The sequence below is a fragment of the Urocitellus parryii genome, chromosome 7, assembly GCF_045843805.1.
Source record: "Urocitellus parryii isolate mUroPar1 chromosome 7, mUroPar1.hap1, whole genome shotgun sequence".
Taxonomy (NCBI): Eukaryota; Metazoa; Chordata; class Mammalia; order Rodentia; family Sciuridae; genus Urocitellus; species Urocitellus parryii.
The window spans coordinates 11,376,072-11,393,741 of record NC_135537.1 but is presented as its reverse complement, the minus strand read 5'-3'; the positions used below and the strand labels follow the sequence as shown (position 1 = coordinate 11,393,741).

At 44.7% G+C, this 17,670-nt stretch overlaps 1 protein-coding gene across 1 annotated transcript in view; it reads right to left on the bottom strand.

The window, feature by feature from the left end:
- The window catches only part of Asap1 (ArfGAP with SH3 domain, ankyrin repeat and PH domain 1), a 332,376-nt gene that overhangs the window by 43,896 nt on the left and 270,810 nt on the right, over window positions 1–17,670 (bottom strand). The window contains exons 14-15 of the mRNA XM_026407076.2: window positions 7,585–7,672; window positions 5,429–5,477 (exon numbers count right to left, since the gene is read on the bottom strand). Of these exons, the coding sequence (XP_026262861.1) occupies window positions 5,429–5,477; window positions 7,585–7,672 (137 nt within the window). The remainder of the gene's footprint in view (window positions 1–5,428; window positions 5,478–7,584; window positions 7,673–17,670) is intronic.

Sequence of the window (17,670 nt, the reverse complement as noted above, 5' to 3'; positions counted from 1 at the left end):
TCAGGAAGTAAATTAACTGTGATTAAGGATGTGGGGAACAAGCAAGGCTCTGACCTGGGGGAGCTGGAAGATCTCATGTGAAACAGCAGAACCCTAATCAATTAAATCAGTCTATTCACAGAAAGCCCGAGGGGACACAGGAGACACAAACTGACAATGTCCCCTACCTTACAAACATTTTGGGTGCAAGTAATTTCAGTTATCTTGAGCAGTTCAGAGAACTTGTAAAAACATAACTATGTAATTACCTAAAAACTTCGATTTTTTAAATGGTGGCAACAAAATATCACATGATAATATATATGATTGCATTTATCAATTCATTTTCTTCCTTTTATCGGTGCATCATAATTGTACATAGTGGAATTTGTTCCACATTTATACATGCACACAATATGAAATATAACTTGGCCAATATTTAGTCCCCAGCATTTCTCCTCTTCCCTCCCTGGGTCCCTGTGCTCTACTTTACTGATCTCCCTTTGACTTTTTAAAAAATGGACACGTATCTTTACTTTTTAATATTTTTATGTGGTGCCTTCAAACCCAATGCCCAATATGTGTGAGGCAAGCACTCTCCCGCAAGCTACGACCCCAGGCCCCTCCCTTTGATTTTTATGAGACACCTCCCCTTCCTTCCTCTCCAGCTCCCACATGAGAGAAAACATACAACCCTAAGTTTTAAGTCTGGATTATTTCACTTAACATAATGGTCTCAAGCTCCATCCACTTTCCTGAAAATGACAATTTCATTATTTTTTTATGGCTGAATAAAACTCCACTGTGCATATACACCATATCTTCTGTATCTATTCATCTGTTGATGGACACCTAGGCTGGTTCCACAGTTTGGCTATTGTGAACTGGGCTGCTATAAACATGGGTATGCATAGACTGGTACAGTGTAACTTTAATTTTTTAAATACAATAAATACAAGGGAGTGGTACAGCTGGGTCAAATGGTGGTTCCCTTCCTAGTCTCCTGAGGAACCTCCATACTGATTTCCATGGTGGTTTTGCTAATTACAATCCCACCAATGATGTAAAAGTTATAATGAAAAACACTGCCAGCCACTGTCTTCAAAATGTCATACGGAGGTATAGAACTGAGTATGTTGGGTATGTTTTTTTCCCTCCACATCCTCTCTAGCATTCTTATTTGTGTTCTTGATGGCTGCCATAACTTATGTGAGATGAAATCTTCTGTTTTGATTCGCATTTCCCTAACTGCTAAGGACGTTGAACATTTTTTTTTCATGTATTTGTCAATTGCTTGTATTTCTTCTTTTGAGAAGAGTCTGTTTAGTTCATGTGCCTATTTATTATTTTTGAATTCTTTATATATTCTGGTTATTAATCCTGTCATAGAATAGTTAGCAAAGATTTTCTCCCGTTCTATAGGTTCTCTCTTCACATTCTTGCTTCCTGTGCTGTGATTTTTAACGTGAGGCTATCCCATTTATTAACTCTTGCATTATTTCCTGAGCTTTAGGGGTCCTAGCTGTGCCTACATGCTGGAGTGTTGACCCTATGTTTTCTTCTAGGAGTTGCATAGTTTCTGGCTTAATTTCCAAGTCTTTGATTCATTTTGAGTTGAGGTTGAGTTTTGTACAGGGTGAAAGATAGGGGTCTAGTCTCATTCTTGTGCGTGTGGATAACCAGTTTTTCCAGCACCATTTGTTAAAAAGGCTCTTTTCCCCCAGCGTATGATTTTGGCATCCCTGTCAAGAATCAGATGACTGTAGATGCATGGGCTTGTCTCTGTGTCTTCTATTCTGTACCATTTGTATGTGTCTGTTATTATGCCAGTTTCTGCTACTACAGCTTTGTTGTATAATTTGAAGCCAGGTATTGTAATGACTAAAAAGGACGGATTTCACCAAAATGCTAACACTGGTTGTCTCTGAGTGATTTTCTTTAGGAAAAAACTGATGAGGAATACCTTGTCTCTGCTTTTATGTAATTTTCCTAATCTAAAATAAGTTTGTATTACTTTAATGAATGAGGAAGAACAAGCCAGTTTAAAAGAGATAATGAAAAACATTGCCAGCCACTGGCTTCAAAATGAAAGCTTGTCTTCAAAACGTCATATGGAGGTTTAGAACTGAGTATACTGGGTGTGTTTTTTTTTTGTTATTTTGTTCTATATATTGTAGGATGAAGCTGATACAAAGCAAAGCACCATCTACAAAATGTTTGGCAAAGTAATAGTGAAATTTGAGAATTAAAACTAACTGCTTGGAGCACTGGCTTGCACCTCACACCGTTGACTCTAGGTGGCGCTCACCTTCAAATCATCATGACACACCTGAATAGCTTCCCTTTTCTACTGCGATGCAGAAAACACCACTTCAGAACCAATGTCTAGGAATGGGCAGGGCACACGATACATTTTAAATTAAACAGTATCTTTAATTATTTAGTCTCAAGTTAGAAAACAAACTGTTTTCTTAAAAAACAATTCAAGAAGCTGGTGTGACAGGACTAGCCACTGTGGAACTCGCTGGCCGGACTGCTGTTACTGGTCTCCCTGCTGACCGCAGACATCTCCAGTTTGCTTTCCTCAGGCACCATGACGTTCGGCTCCTTACTATGGACCAGTCTCTACCATGGGCCAAGGACTTATAATTTTGAAACAAAATTCCCCGAGAGCCTGTAGGCTGGGCTTTAAAATACCTTGAAGGTGAGGCAACAGAAGCCAGGACAGTTATGTGACTTTCCCAGGGCCCTGCAGCTGGACTGGGAAGGCTGGCAGGAAAGCCATTTTGTTGGCCCCACTTCAGAGTTTCTCCCATTATGCCACATTTGTCTCTTCACCCCAAGGCTCAGGATTAAAAAAGAAAAAAAAAAGTTTGTCAGGATAATCAGAAAAAAAAAATACATTTAAAGGACAATTAAGTCTCCAGGGAAGTAATTCAGATTTGATGGAATTGGAGTGGCTATGTTTCAAAAGGGTCAAGAGTCAAAGTAACTACTTCTGACAATATGTAACTTTTAAATTATTTTAAAGTAACAGACATAAAAAAGTCTAAGCAGCAATACATAATTGTATTTTAATACCTTAAAAATAACTTTGAGTTTTACAAGATAAAAAAATAAATTGCCACCATGTGAGGAGCTTCACACATTTTGTCCTCACTCGCAAAATCCTCACTCTCCTCAGCTTACTGAAGAGATGGCCCTGGCCCCATACCTTAGCGGAAAGGCACTGGGGAGCAGAACCTGGAGCAAAGGCCACTGCTGGACTTGACACTGCCCCCTTCCTTGGTCGGAAAGAATTTTTTTCATTTAGTTCCACTGGACACTTTTGCACTGGGTCGGAACCCAATGATTCAGTGAAACTGCCTCTATGTGAACCTGGAGGTAAAAAAGAACTGAGGCTTCCCTCTGGGCACGTGATTTCTTTGTGCAGTTACCTCCTACTTCACTCAAAATGAAGCCTCCCGCCTCTACCTGAAGAGGCTGAAGTGCAAAACGTGTGGCAATTTCACGATGGACAAAGCAACATTTTTACAGAAGAGTGCTGAGTCCCAAGGGCAGGAAACCAGTCATCTAACAAAATGGGGCTGAACTGCCTCTAAGCCCCGAGAATCAATAAGACACTGGAGGCCTGGGTTTAGACAGAAGGCCACAAAGATGAGGTGGACGCCTCCCGACCTCACGTGAATTTCTCATTTGTTTTCCATTTAGAGCTCTGAGGAGGGGGAGAGAGGGAAGAGAGGGAAGAGAGGAATTAGAGAAGTTCAGGAAGCAATATTCCCCCGTGGGTTTGGAATTCTGTCTGGATTGAGATCCTGGTTTACCAGGACCCTGGCCGCAGGCACACTGTGCCTGTTTCCTCATCTGCAAACTAGGGATCAAAGTTCCTCCTTCCTGGGGTTGTGGCCTACTTAGCACAGTAACCTCAATAAACACCAGCTCTCTGAATCTGTGGGTGGAAGGCAGCCCTCCTGACAGGGCTCTTCTCATCTGGTTCCTGAGTCACACTCTCCTCTGCCAACTCTGTGCTTGGAACATCAAGCCCGGGGGGCCTCTGCCCGCTCTGCCTGTTGCTTCCTGCCTGCAGGGCAGAGTGCTCACACCCTTCCATGCCTGCCGGAGCCAGCACAGCTTATCTTCCTCTAGAATGTCACTTCCGCAAGAACCTCAGAAGGTGAGCACCCCGAGTCTGCTTCCCCCCAGTAGCCCTGGTGCTTAGCGCCTGCTCCATGTCACATGGCTCGTCTCCTTCTGGGCAGGGCTCCGCTACATTTCTTGATGTGTTCTCAGTGCTTTGCACTGTTCTTGGTATCTCAGTGGCATTTAGTAAGTATTCAGGTGGACGAATGGGTACACAGAGCTGGCTCTTCCTTCTCTGTCTCCCTAACCTGCCTCTCCACTTGATTCTCTTTGGCTGTATTTCCCAACTCCACATGCCTTTTACCCATTCCTAGTCTCTTTCTCATCCCTTTACCATTTCCCTTCTGCCACAGGGAAATAGAAAAATGTTGCACCCAGTTCACTAAACAATGTCAGAGACAGGTCTCTGGGAGGTAGGCAGCCCTGCACAAGATGCCTCAGAGTGGACAGAAAACGGCAAAAACTTCCCAAAGTGTTTTGGTAACCAAGATGTCAATTTGTATTTCCTATTAATTATATCCATTATATACATAAATAAATGAGAATAATGCTGCAGAGAAGCACGTGTGAGAGTGAATGAAAGAGAAGAGGTGTGTGAGGCACACTGGGTGTGAAGGGCACCTGTGGCCCTCTGGGAAGAAATCAGAAAAGGAAAATGACAATACTGATTGCCATGGATGGGACAGAACTTTGAGAGTTTGTGAAACTCAGCCACATTACCCCGGGACTTGCCAGAAATGAGAGAAATCTGAACAGCATAAAGGTCAACTGCCCTCGTTAGCTCCAGGGCTGTGAGCAGCTGAGAACATCATAGCCGTAGACCACCTTCCGCAGCCCAGGGCAGCCACAGGAAGGTGGCTCGGGACTGCTCCCAGTAGCATGTGACCACAAACCTGGCTCTTCCCAATGCAGTGACCCAGGGAAAGGGAGCCTGCCAGTGTTCTTCCTCAAGGAAGCATCTAGGCACACTGGCTCATGCATTTGGCCACCAAACACTGAGCAAGGCCTTTCTAAGTGTGGGTGACATGATTAAAAGACAAGTAAGGTGCAGCCCTTGTCCTCAGGAAGCTCTTGGTCTCCAGAGGGCCATGGGTGAGCACCAGAGGACAACAGTGGGGGGAAGCAGCCATGGGCACAGAGGAGGGAGCAGTGACCCCGGAAGCAGAGAGGCCTGGGCCCAAAATGGCAGGAGGTGCCAACGTTTACTGAGCAGATAGGACCGAGCATCCCAGATGCAGGAAGAAACAAAGTGTGGAAAAGGAGCTTGGAGAGCCAGGAGCAGTTCCTACTAACTCTACAAACTACTTACGCCACATAATCCTGCTCATCTTCTGCCTGAAAATGATACGTCCTATTATCTAAAAGAAAAGAAAAAGAAAGTGAAACCTCAGAAAGCATCATCATTCAGGTGTAACGCAGCTCTTTAAAGTTCTAGGGAAAAAAAACCCCATCCAGCAAGAGTCGGAATCTAAGATTATTTTTTACATCATGCTTTGCCAGATGCACAGTTTGCTCTGTCAATATTATTGTTCTCAAGTACCAGAGGAATATAATAACACAAATACCATGCAAACATTAGGCACCTCTTCTGAAACAAAAGTGAGAAGGAAAGAGGTCCCATCTGGCCAGGTGGGCTTTGGGGACAAAGCGCAGTAGGGCACATCTCCTTTGCAGCAAGGATTCACCAGCCACTTCTCCCTGGCTTAAAAGCCCCTGCAGGGCGGCTGCTGCCCACTTTGCCCCAGGTGCTGGGCTGCCCCCTGCTTTCTTCTCCAGGAAGAAAGGCTCAACTTTGCCACTCAGGACAGGGAGGATGAGGTGTAAATTGGCTATTTGGGACAGATGTCCATGAGAGAAGTGCTTTCTTAAAACCCAAGATTTGCAAGATGCTTCAAGACATTCAGGGTGAAATAACATTTACTGAGCACTTTCTTACATGACTGCTCTGGGCTGGGCGCCCTCGTCCTTCATGAAAAAGACAATGTGTATGTTCAAGTACACACATGGGGAGGAGCGCTTCACGGCCCTGGCCAGATACCCCACCTTATTGCTGTGTGACCTCATCCAAATCACTGAACCTCTCCTAAGCTTAGTTTTTTCTCTTCTGTAAAATGGAAAACTGATAGGGCTTCTGTGAGAGTTAGCCATAATGTATTAAAAGTATCTGGCACATTTAGATGCTCAATAACTGACAGCTATTATTAATAATCTATAGGTTCTCATATCTAGGGGTTCTTGGCTTTTTGAAACCATATAATTTCAACTTTTCCTATTTCCTTCTCATTAATAACCTAATAAATCTCCAAGTCATGAAAATCATGGGAATCCAAACTTTACATGATGCTGTAGAACCCAGCTCACACTACACCTGAAGAGTCCCATGACAGACAAACTCCTAGATCGGACTGTTTGAGTCTGCATTCATGGAACTACAGGGCAGGAAGGTATGTTTGTGCTTCCACTCAGGTCATTTTGCACTTCAGCTCCTGGCCTGCTCTGCTGGGCTCTGACAGAGGAGGGACAAAACCTAAGGCTGGCACTGCAGGATTTCGGGACAGTGGTGAGTCACTCCATTGGCCTTGCTGGCCTGTCCCCTTCAGAAGGAGGTGTCCCCTCAGCTGCAATGTGGCCAGCAGGTGCTCCCACAGGAGCTAACTTAGCAGAACAGCAGTCCCCAGCTGCTACTCACCGTGACAGCACAGGCTACAGGGTGTGTGTGGGGGAGGTTATTATGCTGTCACCTCAAGGGAAAGTAAACTCTGAACCATGTGGCATAAGAAAGTGAGGGGATACAGTGACAGCAATTCATGAAGTTTGAAGGCCATCCTGCTTGGAAGCAAGATGACTTTTCCTTGAAGAGTCTGATTTTGCAGGAATATAACTCCAGGCAAATTAGCTGTATGGTACAGTGCTACACATGCCTTCCCAAGTCTACATCAGAGCTTCTCGACTCCCAGGTGCACTTTAAAAATCACAGAAGGGCTTTAAAACCCCTATGTCTGGACCTCACACCAAAGAATCTTTGAAATCCAGAGAAATGGGAACATACTTGGAAACAACTCTCTGAGGAGATCCAGCTGTGGACTCACTGCACCAGGACAACATATAAATGCATACTCTTCATATTCCTAAACACGGTCACATCTGACACTGCTATGCCTTCCCAACTGTAAGAGGGCTTGGTGCAAATTAAGTGACCTGAGAAAGCCAGGCACAGTGGCACATGTTCTGTAGGCCAGCTGCTTGGGGGCTGAGGCAGGAGGACTGCTGGAGCCTAGGAATTCAAGGCCAGTTTGGGCAACAGAGCAAGACTCCATCTAAAGCTGCAGGTGAAGGAATGACAAGCAGCTCCACCATGGTGACCTTGGATCCCTGCTTGGAAAAGCTGCTTCAGGATCCGGATGATGGACATCTGCAGGTGTCAGAACCCACAACAACCTACCGAAAGTGTTCTAAAGGACTCACGTGAAATCAGGTCAAAAGACTTCTTGTCCTCGGCGTTCGGTTTCACCTGGCAGGTAAGGAGGTTCAACTTGGCTGGCTGCCTATTGGACTGGAGAAAAGAAAACAGAGATGTTATGTGCAGCACTGCCCTCTTGTCTGCGGACCGTGTCCACAGCACAGCATGCAGTTCACAGGGCCTGTTCAGTGATGCAAGAACACATTTTTAGCAAGGAAGAATAGACACCTGGGCACTGCTGAGTGTACTGCAAGGCGACACCAGATCTGCAAGTTTCTGTCCTCAAATATAAGCGGGTAGGTGAAGTCTTGATTCACTGCATTAGAGCTCTGAATCTCATCGAGAAGGAAAATATTTAGGTGCCCAACTAAATGTCTGTTAACTGCACACAGGGATCCTGGTAATTCATCTTACGGGAACCAGGAATGATTGATTCACTTCACTTCCAGTGAAGACTGGGCAGAGTCCCTAGAAATGCACCTTTTAGAACCTATACGTATTCAAAACCCACAGCTGGCAGTATCAGGATGGTACCTTACAGTGACATGTAGGGGAGCCACAGTGCATTTACTGATTCAGAATGACCCCAGTAATCAATCATCCCAAACCTGATGTCCCAGGAATCCACAAATCTGGTTGCAATGCAAAATTTACATCACTTCTCTCAAAAGTATGGGGGTGAGTCCCACCTGGGAGTCACTGCTTAATCAGTCCCATATCTGCAGAGAGAACTCTGAGGATTTCTCTTCACTCATGAGCACACCTCTCGGCCACACATATAAAACAGACCTGACATTAACCAACGTGCTACCTCAGGAGTCTCGCCACACAGACATTCCAGCTCTCCTGCCTACACTTGTGCATGGTCACCTGCTGGCCAATGCTAACATAAGGACCTGCTTCCTGCAGGGGCTGAAGAATAGGTCACTTGAGTGCCTGAGTTGGGCTATGCTTGGACACAGAAGCTTGTGGGAGCAAGCAATGGAGCTGTCTGCTCTGACCTGCTGCCTGCCCTGGCTGAGAGTCAAAAATCCCCATGTTTCCACCTAAGGAATGCCAAGTATTTAGGCAGACAAAGAAGAGGGACAGAGAGGTCCAAAAAGCCCCAAACAACAGAGATGGAACACAGTCAAGACAATCAGAGACATTCCGCATCTCTCCTAAACAACAGGCCCTCAAGGATTGTGTTGACCTTCCTGTACGGACCAAATTCAAGATCCTCCCCCTCTGTGATTTCAATGACACTAGACTCAGAAAACCACGTCCCTTATCCCCTATTGGTTCCAAAGCAAACCGTCTCAGAAGAGGAGGTGAGATCCCAAGGAATTTCATGATCACTGTATGTAGCCTTGATTTAGAAATGGAACTAGGAGTGCAGTATGGGTGATTCCTCCCTAGGAGGGCACAGCGCTTGGGAAATGTGCTCCAGAACTGGCTGCTGAACTGGGGCAGGAGGGGAGGGGACACGGGCCTGAACCCTGTCTTAGAAGAGAACTGGAGTTTAGCTTGCTAAGAGTCTCAGACTCCAAAGCTGGCATCTACAGCCACACAGCAAGTCCAGCCCATGGTAAAAGAAACTGCTAGTCCTACATCTCATCTCTGGATGTTGATAAAATTGCCAAGTTTCCCATTTGAATGACAGCGATGTACAATGATCTGAAAAGGAAGTGACCCAGTTAATGGTGCAAATCTTGTTCCACTTTGAAACCCACATTTAAAGAAGGATGTAGAAAAGCTTAGGGAGATGGAGAGATGATTAAAGGGAAAGGAAGTGGAAACTCTGAAGATGGGTTGAAGGCACTGCTTAGTCCAAAGGAAGGTGGCTGGGGGTGACTTAATAACCACCTTCAAGTTCACAAAGGTTGTTACTGGAAGGCTGGGCAGCTGTTTTCCATTTGCAGACATGAAAATAAACGTATTTAAAAAATTGTAGAAAATTTGAGCCAGACATGCGGAAGAACTTCCCAAGCTTTAAGTGACAAACAAGAGGTTTCAGGATTCTTAAGTAGAGAAATTTGTCTTGGAAAATTTTAAGAATTTTGACACTCTTCACATCTGAATATGGCAGAGGATTAACACACTGATTTCTCATTCTTCCCAAATCTAGAGTTCTCTGGTGTGTGTGTGTTTTTCCCCCATATACCAAACAACAGATACAATATCTTTTTTAAAGGAAAAACCCTTCAGCTCAATATTAATTGCATTAAGCAAGTTAAAGAGTACCATCCACTTCTTACTCCTCGGCACTAGTTTTCTGGAAAGCTTTGGATGATAAGGGTCTGCTACAGTTGGAGTCATTCATGATTGAGCTGCAACTTCAGTGGCAACGGAGTATCTCTCTTCCCTTGGAAAAGCCCTTCAAGGCTACAGGACTGACATTTGCCCATTATCAGAACCTGATTTGACACGGACACAGCCTGTATCCAGGGTGCTTCCCAAGCTGGGCTGCCAGGGAAGAATCTGACAAGCGACCTATCACCTCAAATGTGACTTTTTAGGAGCAAAGAACATCATGTTTGACTGTCTTCCGCAGCTGACCCAGCAGTGCTGAGCCCGACAACGCCAGCATGGGAAGCAGTGGATCAACCAAAGCCCAGGGACAAGGCGTCAGGCTTGGAGACCACTGTGGTAAAAAATAGTCATTCCAGATGTTTGTCCAACTTCCCAAAATTCCAAAGAACTTTCTTGACATTTAGTACTAAATTATAGGTATACTGATTAAAGAAGATGTAATCTTCTCTGGGGTTTCAGCATAGAGTAAAATCAAAGTAAAACTAAATGACTTGCTCTGGGCTACATCAGGGTGGGATGGTTTAGGAAATACTTTCATATTGTTTAAGTACAGGCAGGAAAAAAAAAAAAAAAAGAAAAAAACCTCACGGACAGTTGAGTGCATGGAGTCCCTTGCTGTTGAGCATTCTTGTCCCACTCTGAATAAAAACCAATCTGTACCCTGACTTCCAGGTGCCACAAGAGGCCCCTTCGACTGACTCCAGCTCCCACCATGGTGGAGGGCCTGGCCCTTCCTGCTGTCCAAGCCAGCCCACATGCCCTCAACTCCCGCCTCCCTCCCTTCAGGGCTCACCAATCAGCACGTCCACAGGGGACTGTTCCTGGGCCCCTCTTCCCATGGCTGTCCTTCTTACCCTACCGTATTTCTCCCTGGCTCTTATCTCCCCTTTTTGCTTCTTGTCTTTCTTCCCATCAAGGGTACACTCCCCCCACCCCCTACTAAAATGTGCCGGGCATACAGAGGTGTTCAAAGTTCTCAAATGAAAAGACTACATTCAGGTGCCTCAGTATATTTTCCCTGGGAGGGAAGTCTTACAGGTATATCTTTTACTAGATGAAGAAATTGAGGCACACAGAAGCGACATTCCTAAGATCTCTCAGAAAGGAAGTGGTTTGAGTGGCTCAGAGGCCCTGCTCCTCTTCTGCTTCCTCCGTCGAGCACACCTGGAGACTCAGCAGTATGGCCTTCCCAGACCTAGAAATGCCGGGATGTCCCTGCACTAGAGCTCCTGAGAAAAGTAAAGCTTACAAGTCAACAGAGCAGAAGTTCCAAGATTAACTTCTATCTTAATATCTTCTCAGGTTATTTGATTCTCACCCAAGTATTGACTTTCATAATTGATAAATTTTAGAACATGAAATAACTACTCATTCATATGACAGATGTTAAGTTTCTACCACATTCTCAGCACATCTGAAAAACATGAGGTCCGTACCGTTAAGTGGCTCTGAGAAACAGACCTGAATGTGTCCCAGAACATGCCTGGTGCCCAGGGAGTCCTGGAGCCCCAGCTCTTGGGTATACGCTAGAGGCATCCTGGACCTTCCAGTGAGGACCTCGGGGAGGAGGGAGTAGGACCAAGCCAGATGAGTGGAAAGAGTATGTAGGTGCAGGTAGAAAGGCCAGGAGCGCAAGGAGGGACAAGCGGCCCCAGGTGATGCTGAGCAGAGAAGCAGGTGAGGGATTCCATTCCTAGAGCTGTGGCAACCTGCGGAAGGGAGCTGAGCAGGCAGTGACCAATCAGACCTGCCTTGCAGGATGTGGCTGTGGAGGAGGTGAACAGCAACTCAGAGAGGAGGACAGAGGAGTGGCAAAGAAGAGTCTGAATCAAAGTTAGAGCAGTGGTGCCAGAGGCTGGGGATGGCTAAACAGGATTTCAAATGAGTGACTCAAGAGAAACCACGCCAGGGTGTGCGAATTACCCAGAGCAGGCCTGATGGCAAGCAGGGGAAGGGCAGGTGCACCTGCAGGTACTCGTGGGTAGCACCTCATTCCAAGGCTTTGAGAACTTCTTCTCTCAACACAAGTGTCACACCTGTCAGCTGAAGATTTTATGGTTCTGTTCCAGGCTCTCTTCTGAGCCTGTCCTTTGACAGATTTTAGTTTTCAATAAAATAATGCATAGACACTGGAGAAAAATGAAGAGACAGATGGAGGAAAGAGGAAACTCAACATCACTTGTTAACCCCACTTTTACACCCAATGATCCTCACAGTTATTACCCTGATGTTAACAAGGTGCATGCCAGGTGCCCCCTGTTTTTGCATCCATTGATTAAACCTGTATTTACTGTTTTATAAATGTTTGTCTTCTTAACACGCACAGATGTATTCTTTTCACATACATGAGTGGACTAAAAAGCAATCAAGGGTCAGGAAGGTGGGGTAAACTGATACATGTACAAAAGAGGCAAAGCTGGGAGTGGAACAAGTCTCTAGACACTCATAACACTGTTTCTCTGTCCAGGTAAGATGTGGAAAATTTGCCAAGTAGAAAATATTTTGTTCCTCCTTTCCTGGTTCTTCCTGCTCTTGACTGGCCAGTTCCTTCATTTCCCTCTGGATCACATAACAGGCCTGCCAGAAACCTGTTCCTGACAAGCTCCACATTCCAAAATTACTACTCTTGTGGCCAAACCAAAGTTCCCTATCCCTTTAGTGATCCTTCCTGCAGCTAAGGAGAGAAGCAGGTGATGATCTAACCAAAGTACTTCTCTAGACTATGGAAGATAATGAAGGCCCTAACCTCCTAACCTTCCAATCACTTTAACCATGGGACTAATTTCCAGTTTTCAAGAAACTCTCTATTATTGCAGTAAGGAACTGTTACATTTTTATCCCCTCCAGCTTTTCTGTTGGTGCGTTATAGTGGTACATACGATGGGATTTGTTACGTATTTGTACATGCACACAATATAACAACAAAATTTGGCCAATATCACTCCCCGGCACTTCTTTTCTCCCTCACCTTATCCCACTCTCTGGTCCCCTTCCTCTAGCCTATTGATCTTCCTTTGCTTTTTATGAGATCACTCTCCATCTTTTTCTTTTTCCTCTCTAGCTTCCACATTTTAGAGAAACCACGTGACCCTTGACCTGCTAAGTTTGGCTTTTTTCACATAACATAATGCTCTCAATTCCATTCATTTTCCTGCAAATGACATTATTTTCTTTTTTTTTCTATTAACTAAATAAATTGGTCAAATCAAAATTCTTTCTTTGACCAATTCTTTTTTTATTAGTTGTTCAAAACATTACAAAGTTCTTGACATATCATATTTCATACATTTGATTCAAGCGGATTATGAACTCCCATTTTCCCCCTATATACATATTGCAGATTCATAACTGTTACACATCCACTTTTTTACCTACTGCCATACTAGTGTATATTGTATTCTGCTGCCTTTCCTATCCTCTACTATCCCCCCTCCCCTCCCCTCCCATCTTCTCTCCCTACCCCATCTACTGTAATTCATTTCTCTCTCTCGTTTATTTTTCCCCTTTCCCCTCACTTCCTCTTATATGTAGTTTTGTATAACAATGAGGGTCTCCTTCCTTTACCATGCAAGTTCCCTTCTCTCTCTTTCCCTCCCCCCTCTTGTCCCTGTTTAGTGGTGATCTTCTCATGCTCTTCCTCTCTATTCTGTTCTTAGTTGCTCTCTTTATATCAATGAAGACATTTGGCATTTATTTTTAAGGGATTGGCTAGCTTCATTTAGCATAATCTGCTCTAGTGCCATCCATTTCCCTGCAAATTCCATGATTTTGTCATTTTTTAGTGCAGAGTAATACTCCATTGTGTATAAATGCCACATTTTTTTTTATCCATTCATCTATTGAAGGGCATCTAGGTTGGTTCCACAGTCTAGCTATTGTGAATTGTGCTGCTATGATATTTTATTCTTTAATGGCTGAATAAAACTCCATTGGGTACAGGCACCACATTTTCTTTATCCATTCATCTATTGGTGGACGCCTCGGCTGGTTCTATAGTCTGGCTATTGTGATGGTGCTGCTATAAACATGGTATGTGCATATCACTATGATATCCTGGTTTTAATTCTTAGGAGTGGTGTAGCTGGGTTACTCTACCTTTGGGAGAATGTAGTTCCTCTCAGGATCAGCATTAAACAGTGCTTTAATATAAATAGGGGGAAAACGTTGATCAGGGCTCTGGGTAAGAAGCTCTTATGGGGCTGATGCTGTTACTGCATCTGACAACTCTTCATCCTTTAAAGCATTTCCACAAACATTTATTGAGGGCTTATTTGCCAGTATAGAGTTTGGGTCAGTAAAAGAAGAATTCTGAAATTCACATTTCCTAACTGTAGTAGCCTCTTTGATCTCTGCCTTATTCTCTAATAGGAGTTAGACACCAAAAACCTCCTGACCTCCCATATTTATAAAAAAAATGCAATGATACAACATCTGAGACCTGGTCTGTTTTTTTAAGGGACATATTCTCATTACATTTTGTCAACTGTGTTAGATTAATGTTTCTGTGACCCAAATGCCTGACAATAAGAACTTGAAAGATTTTTCTGGCTCACAGTTTCAGAGGACTTGGTCCCTACTCGGCTGGCTCCAAGGGAAACATCATGGTGAAAGGGCTTGGTAGAGAAGAGCTGCTCAATCTGGCAGCCAGGAAGCAGAGAGAGTAAGGGGCTGGGGAGAGCATGAGTCCTGCGTCCCACCCCCAATGGCCTAGCTCCTCCAACCAGGTCTTGCCTCCAAGGAGTCCATCCAGCCACACAGGTTAGTCCACTAACGGGGGCAGAGCCCTCCAATCACTGCCTAAAAGCCCCACCTCTGAACCTCGCTGCATGTGAGAACCCGGCTTTCAGTACACAAGCTTGGGGAGATATTCCAGATCCCAGATACACTGTCCACAGAGCAGGCAGTGAGTGGCTGAGAATGTCTACCAGACCCATCTCATCCTCACACGGGGTCTGTCCTTCAGAGCAAGGGCACAGTCTCTTGACAGGTGTGTGGCATTTACCATGCCAAGGGTTTCACACGTTTGTTTAATTAGCACAACGGCCCCATCAGTAAGCACCACCATAGTGCCCCACATTTAACAGATGAGGAGCCAAGGCACAGAGAGGTTAACTAACTTCATCTTAAGGTCACAGCTAGCTCCAGCAGAGCATTTGATGAAGGCCGAGCGTTTTTAAATAACCTTACTTTTTTTGTACCAGGGAGGGTGGGTGCAGGGCAGCATGAAAGCAGGCTGATTTCAGACGGCAAGGCTTTTGTTTTCTACCTTCAAAATTGTAAAATCAGGATTTTCTTTATTCTTATCCCTGAACGACCAACGGCATCTTCTGTAACCAAGTGGATATGCTTTTTTAATTTGTGGGCTCTACATTAATGAGGTTCTTCTCTACTGGCTTTTCTACTAGAATTACAGAGCTGCACAGGAAGCACCAAGAATGACACGCTGTGTGTGGGACCTCCAAGGCAGGGCTTTGAGACCACAACCCTCACAAGCTGCGAGGCCTGAGGTTTTGATCTGAAGGTTCTTTTTAAATTTAATTCTTCAATTTCATCCTCCCTTCTTCATTTATGAAACAAGTTTCTTGCAGGAGTTTCCTCTAATCTCTGTACAACATGAAAGCAGGAGAGACTTATCTGGCAGGTCCTTAAATCCTAGGAGGCATTAACTCTCTGACACCCTTGTTATTCCAGAGGATTTGCCAAAAGAAGAAATCAAGGCTGCAATGCTTGATCTTCTCTGATGCCCACATGAGAGACTGCTCCACAATACCTAGCTTTAATGGAGTCACACTTTGGGAACTGAGCTCCTGAAAGTTTGGTATGTCTGAAGCAAAGCAATGTTCTATTAATTTAAAAAAGCAATTTATTCATATAACAGGGTACCGAGGAGAATGGAGGGAAAAAAACCTCACATGGAGGCAATCAGACCTGGCATTACAAATGGAGCCAGGAGCAAGCACCTTAGCCCCTCTGAGCTCTTTAGCATGGAGAGAGAAAATAAAGCTGTTTTTGCTGTGGCAATGAACTCAGGGATGCAGGACAAGTGTCCAATGCTCTGCTTCCTTGTGAGATGTGGCCCAGGATCTGGAATTCAAATCTGGCTCCAGCACTTATTGGTTACGTGACTTTCAGACTTTTTCCCATTAAAATGGAGATGACCTACCTCCTTGTGAAGGTGTAATGAAAGGCAAATGAAAGGCATATGTAAAGGGCTGGCACGCAGGGAGTGTCTCAGACTGTTTTATTACTACACTGAAATATTGGAAGCTAGGTGTCTTATGAAGAAAAAAGGTTTATTCATCTGACAGTTTTGGAGGCCAAAGTTCAAACTGCATGGTGCCAGCTCTGGTGAATCCCCCCCTGTTGGCTACACTGCCTCCTGGTAGATTCCATTGCGGTGGCAGTGTGTGAGAGGGGGATCTCATGGACAGACAGGAAGCCAAAGAGCAGCACAGCGGGTAGGGGATTGAATCTAGGGGTGCTGTGCCATTAAGTTATATTTCCAGTCCTTTTAAATATTTTCTTTTGAGTCAGAGTCTTGGAAGATGGCTCCATTTCCAGATCAGTCTAATATGCTGTCAGGGCAGAGACTCACTAGGCTCATTTAGCCAGGGGCAGCCTCTTCCAACAGTTGTAACAGTTCATTGAGATGTAAGTGATATGGGTTTTCCTCTGAAATAAACTATGCTGATGCTCCTAATATGTAATCTTGGGATTCAAACAGTGAAAAGGAGAAGACCCTTCATCAGAATGCATAATAGTGAAAACCTCTACTGGGTGTATTATTTAGAAGGACAGATAACCTATAAGGTATAAGCAGATACATTTTTAAACTTACATTTTATAGAACTTGAATTTGTGAAGCCCTTTGTAAATGTTAATGTCTTCATTTGCAATAGAAGCCTACAGCGATATTCCACAGTGACCCTGAGTTTGGAAACACTTGTTTTTTCATATGTCCAAATACCTCTACTGGTACTGACACAGCCTTTCCCACCTGCTGGTGAACACAGCTGTGGAGAACGTTCAGTACCTGTGCCTTTGCACCTGCAGCTACCCCCACCCCACCCCACCCCACCCTGCCATGCTGTGGATGGAACCCTTGATTTAGCATTTACTAGGCAAGTGCTCTACAACTGAACTACAGCTCAGCTTAGCTACATTTGAACTTCATCCATGAAAGTCGATTCTGGTATTTTGTCTAAAAGAAGGAAGGGAGCGTTCCCAGGTCCCAAGGGCAGCAGGGTGAGGCGGTTGATACTGTGACAGAAAATTGGCACTACCTCAAGCTGGCGGAAGAGACACAGAATAGAAAATTATTATTAAAATAGGGGAGCAGGCAGTTCAAATAGAGAATTGAAATAATACTGGTTCAAGAAATAATATTAGTTCAAGTTTATCCCCGACTTCTCCTTTTCTGTTACCCAGCAGATAGACGGTAACAGCTTGCAGAGTCCTACTGTCCCTTGAGTTCCTGGAACATGCTGCTCAGCTCAGGGGCAGAGGCTCCTCTCTCCCCGCGGCAGGGCTGGCTGCTCCCCAGCTTTGGCATTAAATGCCCAGAAAGCCTTTCTGCCCACACTATCGCAGCCGCTGCGCCATCTTCTATCATGGCCTCCTGCATGCTGCCCTACAGTCCCCACCCTTTGTTTACTCCAAGCTCTGGGAGGGCAGGGGCTACGGATTCATCCCTGCTTACAGGGTCTAGCCCAGTGCCTGGCTTAGACAGCTACGAACAAAAACATTTCAATGAACAAAGTGTGTCCTCTTTATATTTGAGAAAACCAAAGCCTCCAAAA